Consider the following 14,621-nt stretch of genomic DNA (forward strand, 5'->3'; position numbering starts at 1 on the left):
CAGGGCAGGGGCAGAATACGCTGTGATCTGACTAGGAACACAAATGGGCCACCAGCACAGGACCGTAAGGCGCGTCCCATTTTCTTTGCCCCCGCGGAGCTGGAGTTAGAGAATCTTGTCAGCAGGTTGCTCAGGACCACGGGAGCAGGGTGGGGTAGTCATATAGCATCGAAAGGAGAAGTGGGGAGACCTGGGTGAGCCTTGGGAACTCCGCGCAGGTCCCCACGCATTGGCCACTTCGCTCTCTTCTGGGGGGGGGGGGGGGGGGATCTGCTCCTCTGCTCCTCGTGACCTTGCTGGAGCCAGTTGCCTGGGAGCCCCTTGCAGCGCTGGCAGAGCAACACCGAGGAGCGCAAGCAGGGACGCGAGACCTGGACTGCTGCTTCCTCCTGGAAGTCAACTGTCCGTCTGATCCGCAACGCGTCCAGCCTAGATGCCTTGCTCCCACGTGGCCAACGCTTTCTGGCCGCGCAAGATACCGGCCCAGGATCTGTGGCCTCTGGCACCCCGCAGCCATCCTAGTACCCAACAGATGCAGGAGCTGCTTAGCCTGTCCTCCGCCCACCCAGGGCGGGACGGAGGCGGAGCCAGTGCCAGCGGGCGCCCCCGACGGCGGGCGGGGCTAGGCGGACCGACCCCGCGACTGGATAAGAGGTTGAAGCTGAGACCCGCTAGAGCTGTGAAGCGGGACTGGAGTCTTACAGGACCTCAGAGCTGAAGGCCAGCGCAGGAGGCAGGTAAGGACCAGGGTTGCTCCCTGCGCATCCTTGGCAGTGGCATCCCCTGTCCCACTCTGACCCTGGACGGCTAGTCTATGGAGCGACAGGCAGGAACCCCACTCTGCCCCTGGATGGCTGTGCCATGGAATGAGGTGCAAGAACCAGAGCTATCCGGGTTCTGGGTCCTAATCGCCAACAGTCAGGGCTTTGGAGAGCAGCTTCTTCTACATCTTAGAACTAAGGGTGTGTGTTCTCAGCGCTTGTCCTCAGAGTGTAGGGTTCCACAGAGCCCAGGCTCAAGACCTTCAAATGGAGGTTGCTCTTACTTCCCGGGGGGCATGGCTGTCTATGGCTGAGGCTGGGCATCGCGGACCCTCGGTGGTGGATCGACGCCACTTTAATGGCTGGGGTCTGAAAGAAGCACACCCCTTGGGTTTGTTTTCATCACTTGCCAAAGCTCCATCTCCCCTCTCTCCCCACCCTCCCGCTTCTTAATTGTCTTTTCTGTAAGCAGAGGCTGAACTCATGTTGTGGGAACCTTGGCTTATGAGCCACCTGTTTCCCGCTCCAGCTGGTGAAGAAAGATGTTTTTCCCAGGGGTCATTTGCTATCTGTGCCCAAACCTCGCCTCTGAGTTGAGGAATCGGGTGGGGCAGACAGGCGCCTCCATACCTCTGTACCTGTAACAGAGCTGGGAGCAGAGTCTGGGACCAGGTCCTTTGCTATGCTTCTTGCCTTCTCACAGCCAACCCACTCTGTCTCCTACCTGCTCCCTAGCAGCTGCAACCCCGTTAGCCCATTTCTAACACGTGTGAGGAATTTGCATTTGGGGTTGTCACCAGGGTAAAGAGGCCACAGAGAAGTGGTGCATAAAATAACTTCTGTCAGGAGTTTTTGTTTAGGGATGCAGAGGAAAGTCACCCCATTAGAGCAGCCACCCAGATGCCGGGCTTCCGTCAGTGTGCTTGTCTGAGCTCAGTGGAAATAGGCTGTCACCAGGCGTGAGTGCCACGGCCATGGCTCTGCAGAAGCACAGGAGAGGCTTTCTCTAGGAGCACTGTTAGTGTAGCCTTCTGCTGTGGGCTGATCCCTCTCCTGGTGACATTCTGGTAACTCTCTGTCAGCTCAAAGACCTGGAAAGCCACGCTCATGGTCAGGGTGGTTTGTATAGACCACCGATGACTGCTTGTTTTAAACTTGCAGTTACTGTGGCTGATTTTGGTTATATTTATTTTGCTTTTTATTTGTATTGCGAAGTATAAAGAAAGCTACACACCCTGACAAAGACCGAAGGGAGTGGAATGCTATTAGCAAGGTGTAAAATTGCCCCCTGGGAATGTGGATAAGCAATGCATGCAGCACCTGGGATTGTTTTTAGGAAGCAAATTAGAAGCCACACAAGCCTGCACGAAGGGGAATGAGGGCTTTGGCGGGAAAGGGAACCGCAGGGGTGTGCAGAGGTGTGTCTGGTCTCCACAGTCACTCTCTTCCATATCTGTGAACATCCCCCCAGCTGTCCTTCATCTTGACCATGGCATCTCATGTGCTTGGACGACCTCATGTCCCTGTGCTCAACCCAGGAACCCTGTAGATATGGCTGCTGAACCTGTGTGTCGCTGTGTGTTTCTTTATGTTGACAGAAGGCCAAAAAGAAAGAAGCCGGGTTCCTTGGGCTCCAACCTACCCATGAGTAAGAGCAAATGTTCCGTGGGACCAATGTCCTCCGTGGTGGCCCCGGCTAAAGAGTCCAATGCCGTGGGCCCCAGAGAGGTAGAGCTCATCCTTGTCAAGGAGCAGAATGGAGTGCAGCTGACCAACTCCACCCTCATTAACCCACCACAGACACCAGTGGAGGCTCAGGAGCGGGAGACCTGGAGCAAGAAAATTGATTTCCTGCTCTCAGTCATCGGCTTTGCTGTGGACCTCGCCAATGTCTGGCGGTTTCCCTATCTGTGCTACAAAAATGGTGGAGGTGAGTGTTGCCTGGATTCCAGTGCCTTCTATGGGTGGGGCTGTGGCAGGGAGTGTGGGAAGTGCAGTGGAGGCCATGGAAGCCATGGTGTAGTGTGGGCTATGGACTCAAGAAACGCTCACAGGGAAGGCTGAGGCGATAACTAAGTCAGCAATGTGCTTTCTGTTCAAGCATGAAGACTTTGAGCTAGATCTAAAGAACCCAAATTTTAAAAAGCAGGGCATGGTGTCACACATTTGTAATGCTACTTATCACTAGGGGACAGTAGAACCCTGGAGATTGACAGCCAACTAGTCTCAGTCTGGTCTATCCAGAGAGCATCAGGCCAGTGACAGGCACTGTCTCAAAAATCAAGGTGGGCCGCTCCTGAGGAATGACACCCAAGGGTGATGCCTGGTCTCATGGGTGCTCATATGCTCCTGCATACAGCAGGAAATGCTGTCAGTGAGACAATCCCGTCCTCCTGTAGGATGGCGAAACAGCTTCACCCACTGCAGCTCTTCTCAGTCTTCCCAAGCTGGAGAGCTCAGAAAACCTGACAGCCAAGGCGTGTGGAGTCCAGAGAGCAGAAAGGAGAAGGAGGAGGCACCAGGTCCTGACTTCTATTTCCACTATGATTTTCACTTTGGAAAGAAAATCCTAAAGGATCAAAAGAAGAACATGTTTTAAGACAACTTCAGCGGTGCTTATAGAGTTGCTGAACCTTATAAAATTTGAAGTTAAACTTAAAAGGGCGGAAGATGCCCCTGAACTGAAATATACCCTCCTCCCCTCCCTTCCCCCACCCTCTCATGTTCTCACTTCCTCTCTTTAAATACAGTTATGGGGATTGAAGCCAGAGACTTTTACAAGCACTCTACCACTGAGTCACATCCATAGATAGTCCTCTTGATTTTTTGTTTGTTTGTTTGTTTGTTTGTTTGAGTCAGGATTTAACTGCTGCCTAGGCAATTCTTGAACTTACTTTATGGACCAGTAGGCCTCGAACTTATGGTCTTCCTGCCTTTTGCCTCTGGAGAGCTGGGATTATGGGTCTCTACTACCAAACCTGGCTCATATAAGAAAGCCCACTTTCTTATCTCAGCAATAGTCATAGCTGTGCCTGTACAGTGGGGTTAAAAAGAAGAGCAAGGTTACCAGAGAAATTCAAGTTGAGCCTGGAGGTCTCTAATTCCATGACTGGGTTTCCCTGACTGCCTACAGGATATAAAGAATTGCTTTGGGAAAGAAGGGAGGGAGGGAGGGAGGGAGGGAGGGAAGGAGGGAGGGAGGGAAGGAGGGAGGACGGGCTCAGGCAAATCCATGAGCACAATTGCTTAATTATGTGCTCTTGAAAGTGAGAGAGCCAGATCTCAGCAGCTCCAGTAAGTGACCCAAAGACTGGTGAGGAGACTCCCATCTTCCTCATCAAGACCTTGGGGGAAAGCTGTAGCCAAACTGCCTCACTCAAGTTCAGATTGAGGGGAGCAGAGGTCTCCAGTGGGCTTCAGCCTTTGTGGATTAGAATGTGCAGTTCAAGCAGATCAAGTCCTGCCCTCTGGCTCCCAGAAACTCCTGGCAGCAGAAACTCAGCCCAAGTCTCCAGAGAAGCAGGCTCTAAATGCTAGGATTAGGTCACAGATTCCAGGACCACAACTCTCAAGGGACAAAAGTGGGGCCGGGTAAGAAGAGGCAGACAGCGCTAGGAACAATACTGAGAAGTGACTCCAGGCCTTAACTGCCTTGCTTCTGGCTGAGTTCAGGACATGGGGTGGGTGGACAAACAGAGGCATCGAAGGGAACACGTCCAACACTGACAGCAGCTGGGACAGGAAAGGAGGCATGGTTTACCACCCATCCAGCATATCCCCTCGGGTGGGAGCTGAACAGGAGCCCCCACTAGACAGGAAGCTGAGTGACAAGAACCTACTTAAAAGTACAACATCAAGGCCCACGTGCAGATAATGAAAGTAGCCCCCTTCTGAAGCTGCTGTCCTGTGCACAGGTGCCTTCCTGGTACCCTACCTGCTCTTCATGGTTATTGCCGGGATGCCCCTTTTCTACATGGAGCTGGCCCTTGGGCAATTCAACAGAGAAGGAGCTGCTGGCGTCTGGAAGATCTGCCCTATCCTGAAAGGTAATGTGGAGGAACATGGGCCCCCACAAGGCATGGCCATGTCTCTGGGGGCTTCAGAGTAAGATGACGTTACATGCAGGTTCTGCTTTCCTAAACTGTGTGGACAAAGGCACATGCTCTTCTAATGTAAGACCATAAAGACCAGGAACCTTCTAAAGCACTCCCTTGCTCCCAGGCCAGGCTGCTCTACAGCTAAGTGACGGTAACCTTGTCAGGGTGGTAAAATGGCAAGGTTTTAAAAACCTATTTATCTGTCATCTTTCATCTACTTACCTATCTATGGTCCATCCAGCAAGCATGTTTTTCGTCTATCATCTATCTGCCTGTTTTTTGATCCACCATCTATCTGATGATGAACCATCACCTACCATCTATCTGCATGACTCACTTACCTATCTACTATCTATATACATGTCTATCTGTTCACCTACCAATCATCTATTTATCTATCAATCTACCTACCAGTCATGCATTTATTAATCGTGTATCTATCAATCATCCATATAGCACAGTGGGGTCGAAGAATGTTTATACAAGACGTCAACATTACGAGGCAGATGTACTTTATACTGAACCAGGCAGCCAGGCTGACACTTCACAGATGTCACCTTCCTTGATCCCAGGAGATCCCAGGTAGAGAACACTGTGCCTTCTACATGGGAGATACTGACAGTGAGAAGGCTAAAGGCTTCTCCATGTGTTAAAAGCAAACCCTGGATCCTTCACAGACCTGTTTATCACCAACCAGCTTTGGACCACCCTTGTTCTAACCCAATGTCATCCCAAGGAGATGGAGTTCCAGGAGACTTCAAGTCTTTTGGGGAAAGACCCAGTGAGGTTCCCCTTCAATAGTTGTCACTTGCCATGAAAGAGTAGCATTGGGATTTCTCAGAAATATTTGAGCAGTGGCTGCATGGGAGGAAGCAGAGCCCCAGTTCCCTGGTGTAATGTCTGTGGGTCAGTATTTGACACCCAAGACCAGAAACCATTGCTCTGAGTAGGAGCAATAACGGACTTCTCATAGCTGTTCAGGCCACGCCCTTCATGGACTTGCTGCTCTTGTACAGCGGGAACGTGAAGGGCAGAGGCTGTTGCGCAGAGTCGGTATGCTGCTGGGTTTTGGACTTACATCTTGTAAGTGTTGGGTAGCATTTTTACCTAGACTAAGATGTAAAGAGGGACCTCACCAAAATCTACGTCCACGCACAACTTTAGAACCAGACAGACCCTCTGGGGACACATGCTGGCACTGGACGTTCCCCGTTTTGATCAAAATGTAGGAGTCAGCATTTAGAAGAATTACATGGGACTGTCTGACACTATCATTGGATCCTGATGGCACCCGGGAACCCTGTCACTCTAAGAGATAATTCCTGTGTTAAAGTGGAGTTTCATTGTCTACTTACTATACAAACTTTATTGGGTCAAGGTCAGTGGACTCAGTCTTAAGAGCTACAGATGAAAATGAACGACTCATGTTCTCCTAGGCTCTATCTAGCAGTGCTAATGGGACCCAGGGAGTAGACACCACTCCTGGGGCTGTAGTGGTAGCCGGGATGAGCACCAATCAAATCTGTCATTCTAGTGGCATTTGATAAATGAATTGGAGACTCGGCCTGCCTATACTTGTAAAGAGGACTCACCAAGGGTTGGTGGCAACGTGTGGTCATGCAAACTCCAGTGGTGCCAGAATTTGACCTGCTACACTTTTTTCCCGAGTCTCATGGCCTTTGACTGTGGAGAAAGCTCCAGGATACAATCAGTCCTGTGCCTCGGTCCTCACTGGGAATCACAGGACTGAAAGGTCAATAGGAAACCAGGAAAGGGGGCAGATTCAGTACCCAGGACTGTGGTCAGCAGAGGAAAGCTACTTAACTCACACAGGGACCTACTCAAAGCACAAATTTCTCCATCAGTCTCTGGGTATTAGTAATGGTGTACTGCTACAATCTCAGCACTAAGTAACCAAAGGCAGGGGGATTGCAAGTTCTAGGACAACTCGGGTAACATAAAATGCTGTCTCAAAAAAGCTCCTCCGTAAAACCACTAGAGCAATTTTTTTTTATTTTGCTGTATTCAAAGCCTCAGTAAACCATTTTGAAGAGCACCAAGGTATGATGCAATGCTAGCAACTTCCTTGGAATACAGTGAAACTGAGCAAGCATTGATACCAATCGCTTTATAGAGACGACTATGGCTGTGTGACTAGGTGAGTGAGAGAACTTCTAGAAGGTGGGTAGTGAGCTGAACTCCGTGATCCCTGCTCCCTAGGCTGGCTTTCATACCATTCTAAAGTCAAGTCTGCAGAAGGGCCACGCTGGAGCAGAGCAAGGTTTGTGTGAAGAGCCTGTGAACCCCAGGAGTGGGATCTCAGTCAGAGATGTTTTCAACCCCTAACTTAGGCTGGGGAAGCTACACTCAGAGAAGCCAACTTCCAGCTTTGGTGTCAGAGCCCACCCCAACAGAAATATATATACGACAGGCAAAAGGAAATTACAGTCAACTGACCACCTCCCTGTGCTGTCCTTGGGAGGAAGCTCAAGCAGGTGCATTATCTCATTCAGCTAAGCAGCTTCTCATCTCTAACGAGGAGTGCCTCCGGCTGGCATATACCAGCCCAAATCTTAGTAGAAAAATGTGCTCTTTCATCTAGGCAAAAATGCTCTTTCTATGAGCTAACACAGACGTTACTCACAGCCCTCAAGGTTACTGGAAAAACCAGAGCAGACAATCTTGAACTCAAATGACTTAAGTAAGAATGACTCCAGATGGAAACTGAGTCACATGTGGGCTCCCACCCTTTGGCATCTGTGTAATCATGGATGCGCTCTCTCTCTCTCTCTTTCTCTCTCTCTCTCTCTCTCTCTCTCTCTCTCTCTCTCTCTCTCTCTCTCTCACACACACACACACACACACACACACACACACACACACACCACCTTAATTTGTTCAATATCACACCAGCTACAATCCCTGGAGAGTCTTTCCTGCTTGTTTTCCTGCCCCCCTTAGATCACATGCCTTCTCTTTCCTTCGCTATCTTTTAGAAGTCTAGTTGAGACAATTATCTGCATTTTCACTTATTACAAATTGCAGTCCCGTGTAGACAGCAAAGATGACAGTTAAAATGTGGACAACTGAAATCAAAGGTTGAGCAGTTCTTCAGGAGAAGTTGGATTCTCCTGCCTCCTGCCAGTCTCTGTTCCAACCTGGGGAGTGGCTCTATTACAAAACCCAGATAGTCCAAAGTAAGAACAGAACGTGAAACCCAAGATGAGGGACAGTGAAGTCCAAAGTGAGACTCTGTGAAGCCCAAGGTGAAGACCCGTAGTGGCATTTCAACTGTATTTTAATAAATAAAAATGCCTGAAGATTTGAGAGTAAAGCAGTCCCACTGCTCAGCCTTACAGACCAGGTTATGGTAACACACACCTACCTTTAATCCCAGTAGCCACAATAACATGCACTTTTATTCCCAGTAGCCACACTAGTTGCCACAGAAATCGAGTGGTGCACGCCTTTACTCCCAGCCCTAGAGAGGAATATAAAACGGGGGTGGGGAGACAGCTCTCAGACACAGTTTCTTTCTGAGATTCTGGGAGGCAGGATCGCCATTTCAGACTGAGGTCAAGGTAAGAGTCAGTGACTGACTGTTTTGCTTTTCGGCTCTTCAGGTTTAACCTCAATCTCTCTCTCTTGAGTTTTTATTAATCTGCTTCAAGGGCCAGAAAGTAAAGTTTAGGTTGAAGGACAGAGAAGTTGCAGGTAAGTTACAGGTATAGTGAAGTCCATAGTCAGGGTTGGCTATCATTTGAGGCCATGAATCTTCACAGCTTTTAGCTTTGAAGATAGGCACAGAAGCTGAATGGCCTCTAGCACCTGAAGATAGTACAAGATCTCTGAAAGGAGAGTCCTTAAATCTCTTTCTGTCTATCTCTCTGGTGTGAGTAAACACGAAAGAGAGAGAGAGAGAGAGAGAGAGAGAGAGAGAGAGAGAGAGAGAGACTAAAAACACCTGATTGATGAGAACACCCTCTTGTCTTGAGTTCAGCTGGACAATTTTGCAGCCTGTGCTTATGATAAGAGAGGGTTGTCAGCAGAGCTGTAGTTAGAGAACATGCTGTATGGTAACAACCATCACTAGATCATTCTTCTTGCTGATTTTGTTTTGGTTTGTTTGAGACAGGGTCTTATTCTATATCTGATGCCGCAGGCTAACCTCACACTCACAGTGATGCTCCAGCCTCAACCCCCCGAATGCTAGGATTTCAGGGATATTCCACAATACTCGGCTGTAATAACATTCTTATGGCAAACAAAAAGAGGTGTGTGTGGTTTCTACAGGCTGTGTCTTTTGAGACATAAAGGAGGAAGCCAGTAGTGTTGGCAGGTCGGTGATGAGCTTCAGCAGCTGGAGATGGTGGCTTTCTGGGGCTCTGTATTCTTGAAGAGCAGAGCTCAGAGTGGCCAACCCAATAGTCGACTCTTGTACCTGCCTACTGACATTTTTCCTTTCCCAGCAGTTGGAACAGCTGAATAGACGCACATGGGTGGGTACTCTCTTGCAAGCCCGTTTGCCCTGGGAGCCACATCAGTTGATGGCAGAGTTTATTCCATTGTGAGGGAAGGTGTTCTTGTCACTCTCTTGTAAAGCCCAGATGGAGCACTCCTACCACACACAACAGTTGTGAGAGGCACGGACAGCTCTGTCTTCAGACACTACACTTACATTCCAACATAGTATATGATCAAAGTTGGTTTTGTTTTTTTTTGAGTTCCTAAAGTTCACAAAGTTTTACCTTAAGTTTCAAATGGTGTATTCACCATTAGTCACCTTTCAGGGAAACTTTCAGCTATGTAATTGGAAAAAATGTGGATTCTGATAGCATGGCTCCTTGGCAACATGGCTGCCAAACAGCATAACTTCCCAAGATGACTGCCTGATCAATTCACTGTAAATCTAAACCTTTCGCCTAAGGAGCTCGGTGCATGAGATTACAATGTGGAGTTGTTTAATTTTAGTTAATTCTATATAGGAGAAATATTTGCAAAGGAAACAGTTTGGATTTTACTCTTTCTACCTCTGAGCACCTTCAAGGAGGATTACTTACTCTGCTTGGCTTAACACAAATATTTTTAATGCCTTTATTTTGCCTTTATGGAAGGAAGATAACCTTAACGGTGCCTTGAGCATGAGAATAACTTCTCTGAAGGTTAAAACCACCCAAAGCAAGTGAGCTACACCTTGAAGTCATACTCCTCTCCCTGCCTCAAGAAGACCAGAAAAGTCATGGAGCCTAACCAGGTTTCAATAAGGTCCATTAAAGTCATAAACCAAAACAATTATATCATCTGCAAAGCTGAGAAGGGAAGTTTGAATGAGAAATAATCTTTGACCAACATGAGGAGCCTTTTAACTGCCTGGTCATCTTTCCACTGCTCAGGCTGGCCCTTTTCTGGGAACCACTCACCTCTGTGTTCTACTACAGTTTACAGGAGCACCCACTAAATGGGTGATCCCAAATTCCCAGTTTAATGATCTTGAAGAGAATACTCTATCAAGCTCTGGATAATCCTGAGTGGTTAAGTGCACCCTTAGGTGATCTTGGAAAGTCCTGGGTGGTCTCGCACACTCTAGGTGCACCTAGATGGCCTCATTTGGCTCTGACCAATCCTTGAAACCCCTGGGCAATCAGCCATGCATGATCTGGGCAGCTCTAGGTGACTGTGATTATGCTAAATAACTGTGATTGTCCTTGATGGCCCTGGAGAAAGGGCATGAGTAGCTGTTAATGACTTTGTCTTAAGAGATTTTAGTGGCCCTAACAGATATGGATGAATACAGATGGCTGTGGATGAACTGCATGACTCTGGGTGGCCCTAGACTTCCCTGGATAATTATAGGCAGTTTTGTTTACCCTTTGATTTTGAATGTACCTGGGTTCTTGAGGATGGCCATAAAGGGCCCTAGCTGTCTTTTAATGATTCATGGTGGTTCTGGGCAGCGTTGAGCATTTCTGGGTGACTCTAGGTGCTTTGATGGCTCTGTTAGCACGGGTGTTTCTGATGGGTTCTGATGGCTGTGAATGGTTCTAAAGGTTTAGGCAAGCTATGCTTGACTGACTGAGTGATCCAGGTAAGCTGTAGATAGCTCAAAATGGACCTGAATGACTCTGGCTGCTTCTTTAATGACTGTGGTGCAAATGAATGACCTTAATAATTCTGTATGGCTTTGGGTGACACTGGATAACCTAGTGTATCTATGGCTGACTGTTAGGGCTATCTGAATGTTTATAGGGTTGTTTCAGATATTCTGATGGCCTTCGATGACCCCTCTGAATCTCTGGAAGACACAAATGATTGTTAAAAATGGCAATCCCTTTTCTTTAATCACAGAGTAGAGTCTGGTACCCCTCCTTCCTATGTGTTTTAAGATGTTGTGGATGTCAGTGCCCCACTCAGAGTGAGTAGATAATGATAAGGGACATCGTTTGTGCTGATGGTGGCTCCACTGTCATCCCCCAGGTGTGGGCTTCACGGTCATCCTCATTTCTTTCTATGTGGGCTTCTTCTACAATGTCATCATCGCATGGGCTCTACACTACTTCTTCTCCTCCTTCACCATGGACCTCCCGTGGATCCACTGCAACAACACCTGGAACAGCCCTAACTGCTCCGACGCCCACGCCAGCAACTCTAGTGATGGCCTGGGCCTCAACGACACCTTCGGGACCACGCCTGCCGCTGAGTACTTTGAGTAAGTGAATGGTCCATTTTTCCTGCCGGCCTGGAGAATGGGAGGATTGACAGATCTGGGAACGCAGGGACAGCACTGAGGATGCCCCCCACACACCTTGTTGTTCTCAGAACTGCGCTGAAGCAGTCCCTTCCCTTCTCGGAGCTGCTGAGTCCTGTTCCTTATGTGGTATATTTCTGAATTGCAAGAGATGGTCTTATACAATCTTATCCAAACTATACTGATGCGAGCCTCAGGAGGGATGGACCCTGGAATGTTGTCCCCTTGTTCCATTCTGCCTCTACTGTGAGGTGAGAGGAAACTGCCCAAGACACTGCATCACTGCCTAGAAGGAAGGGAAATTCTGGCTTTGGGCTTCCAGATCACAGGACACAGGCAAGAAAGTTCTCTGTTTGCTCCAGAAAGGGACCTCACTGAGCATCGCTGTCTGGGTGCCTCAGCTTCAAGCAAGCTGCTGACAGGATGCAAGGGCTATCCTCTTTGCCGTGATGCTTTCTCTTTTGTAAATTTTCTTTACTTACTTCCCTGTATTCCTTTTCCATGCATGGTGCTAACCTTCCTTCCCAACCCTGGTACACTCTCATCTCCAGCAAGCCTTCCTGGTTTTCTGTCTCTTTGCCAGACCATCTCCTTGCTAGACCTGCCATTCATAGTCCACTTGCCAGCTAGTATCTCTCCTGGAATTTGTTTTCCTGAGTCTTTCTTCCCCCATTAGCTCTTCTATACCCTTCTTTAACACTATTAACCTTTCTTGAAATCTAGGCATGTGTACATTCACTCATATGTGAATGCACATCATTGCACATGTGTACTTATGTGTATATGTATGCACACATATGTGCCTGTGTATGAATGTGAATGCTCAACATAAAGAGCCACACCGTCGTAGGCAATGGTTTACCCTGTATGATTTTCCAGATGGTGGCTGTGAAGATATAAATTTATAGATGTGTGGAGGAGTCTGCCATTTTGGAGACACTGCTGGTGCTGGCTGGCCCACTCTGATTGAGGCAGGGTCTGCTGAGGTGTAGCTTCTGTGGCAAACATAAACAAAGTGCATTTGAAGCAATCATTGTCAAGGTCAGGGTAGGACTGAGATCTCACTGGCATATTTGAACATGTCTTATTACTCAAGTGTTAAAACATGTCTAAGAGTTTCCTTACCGCTTAACAGAAGCTGTAGCTAGGTCGGTGCCTATTAACTTAACACTCAACAGGTTGAGGCAGGAGGATTGCAAGTTCAAGGCATGGACTATAGAGGAGAATAAAAAGCTTAACAGAAGGGGCCTTGGCCAATAGAAATGAAATTATTTCTTCTCTAACTGCAAGTAGGTTCGCTTGCAAAAACAAAAAGTGTTAAAAGTTGAGCTCACTAGAGGCCCTGAGGCTCGGGGGAGGTGAATGAATGGAAGCACCGCCCTGAATGTTTAGATAGTTTTTCCCCTATGGCAAGTAAACAAGAAATGGTGACTTTGCTCAAAGAATATTTCCGCCATCTGTCAAAGCAGATTTTAGCACAAATATTATAGCTCCCTTACAAAGTAGTCTAAGGAGGAAAAGCCCCCAATCTTACAAACGCTTGTCATGTGTTCCCATCCATGAGAACAGAATCAAACCAAAGTGGCGGGACCAGCAGGGCTGTGCGGGAACCAGAGCCCGAGGACACCAGCTGCGGAGTTAGGGTTCACACTGAAGGAAACGAAGAACCGAGCTCAAGCTTGAGTCAGGGTTAGCTTGTGACAGAAAGAAAAGAGTGACTCTGCTTGTGAGTTCATGTGTCTTTCACAACTGCCAGGTGGGTTGAGGTGTGGTTTAGAATACTTGGAAAGAGCAGAGATGTCAGAACGGGGGAGGGGCCTGGAGAGCAGCCTGTTTTCTGCTTAGAAGATGTGGGGGGCAATGATTGCTTCCTGTGATTTTTCCAGATAAGAAAATTAGAGGGAAAGTATAAATTAGTCTAGGGATCTAGGGATTTTTGACAAGGAATGATGGGGAAGGAAGAATGTTACCTTTAAAAATAAGACTGTGGAAGTCCGGAGAGGGAGGCTACAGAGCAGAGGTGTCCAACCCTGTCCTCTGTGAAGGCCTGAAGCCCTGGCTGGATACTGAGCTATTATTGAAGGTTACTAGGACAGAGACAGGGACAAGAGAGTGTACGTTGCGTTATGAAGTGTGCAAAGACCAAGCTAACTGTTGACAGGAAAGCTGTGTCCTCTAACACAGGCGTCCATAGGTAGCAGTCTAACCTTCCTGTACATGTGTGATGCTACATTACAGGCTTGACAGCTAAGATGCAGACAGGAACAGGTGTGAAAGTAGTACCAGGCATGTATGTTGCACCCTTGGAGAGTGGCAGCCAGGCCTTGGTGGGACACCAAACACTGGTCATGTCACCCCCAGGCTCTGACTCCACAGAGATAGTGCAGCTGTCTAGGATGAGGTATGCTCTCCAGGCATGGACAGTCCCGTATGCAGAACTGGTTCCTGTGCCAGAAGCCAGCTTGGTCAGACATTACCCACCACAGCCAGTAATGAAAGGGATGTCAGGGAGACTGGTCAGAGGAGGCCCATGACCAAGTCAGCCATCCCAGAAAGTACTTCTGAAGAGAGGTGAAAAGATGTGTTCCCTGATGGAGTCTGGAGAGTGTCGACTGCCTAACTCACAAAGTAGCTCTTAGTGACTCTTAAACCCATGTGTCTCTTTGTGTTTTTAATGTTTTGGGCCTTGAACCTGGGCCCTTGGACATGCTAGACAAGGAATCTGCCCCTCCAAATTACCTCTATGCTGGATAGTTTCATGTCAACTTGATGCGAGCTAAAGTCATCTGAAAGGGGAGGGAACCTCAGTTAAGAAAATGCTTCCATAAGATGGAACTGTAGGCAAACTGGTAGGACATTTTCTTAAGTAGTGATGATGGCAGAGCCCAAGTCCATGGTGGATGGTGCCATCTCTGGGCTGATGGTCCTGGGTTCTATAAAGTCAGGTTGAGTGAGTCTTGGAGAGGGAGCCAGTAAGCAGAGCTCTGGATGGCACTCTGCATCAATTCCTGCCTCCAG

At 48.2% G+C, this 14,621-nt stretch overlaps 1 protein-coding gene across 1 annotated transcript in view; it reads left to right on the forward strand.

The window, feature by feature from the left end:
* Positions 1 to 627: 627 nt before the first annotated feature.
* Slc6a3 (solute carrier family 6 member 3) overlaps positions 628 to 14,621 on the forward strand; it is a 38,137-nt gene continuing 24,143 nt past the window's right edge. The window contains exons 1-4 of the mRNA XM_048458857.3: positions 628 to 737; positions 2,360 to 2,691; positions 4,676 to 4,807; positions 11,333 to 11,564. Of these exons, the coding sequence (XP_048314814.1) occupies positions 2,406 to 2,691; positions 4,676 to 4,807; positions 11,333 to 11,564 (650 nt within the window). The 5' untranslated portion in view covers positions 628 to 737; positions 2,360 to 2,405. The remainder of the gene's footprint in view (positions 738 to 2,359; positions 2,692 to 4,675; positions 4,808 to 11,332; positions 11,565 to 14,621) is intronic.

The sequence above is a fragment of the Myodes glareolus genome, chromosome 15 (assembly GCF_982192425.1).
Source record: "Myodes glareolus chromosome 15, mMyoGla1.1, whole genome shotgun sequence".
NCBI classification, from domain to species: Eukaryota; Metazoa; Chordata; class Mammalia; order Rodentia; family Cricetidae; genus Myodes; species Myodes glareolus.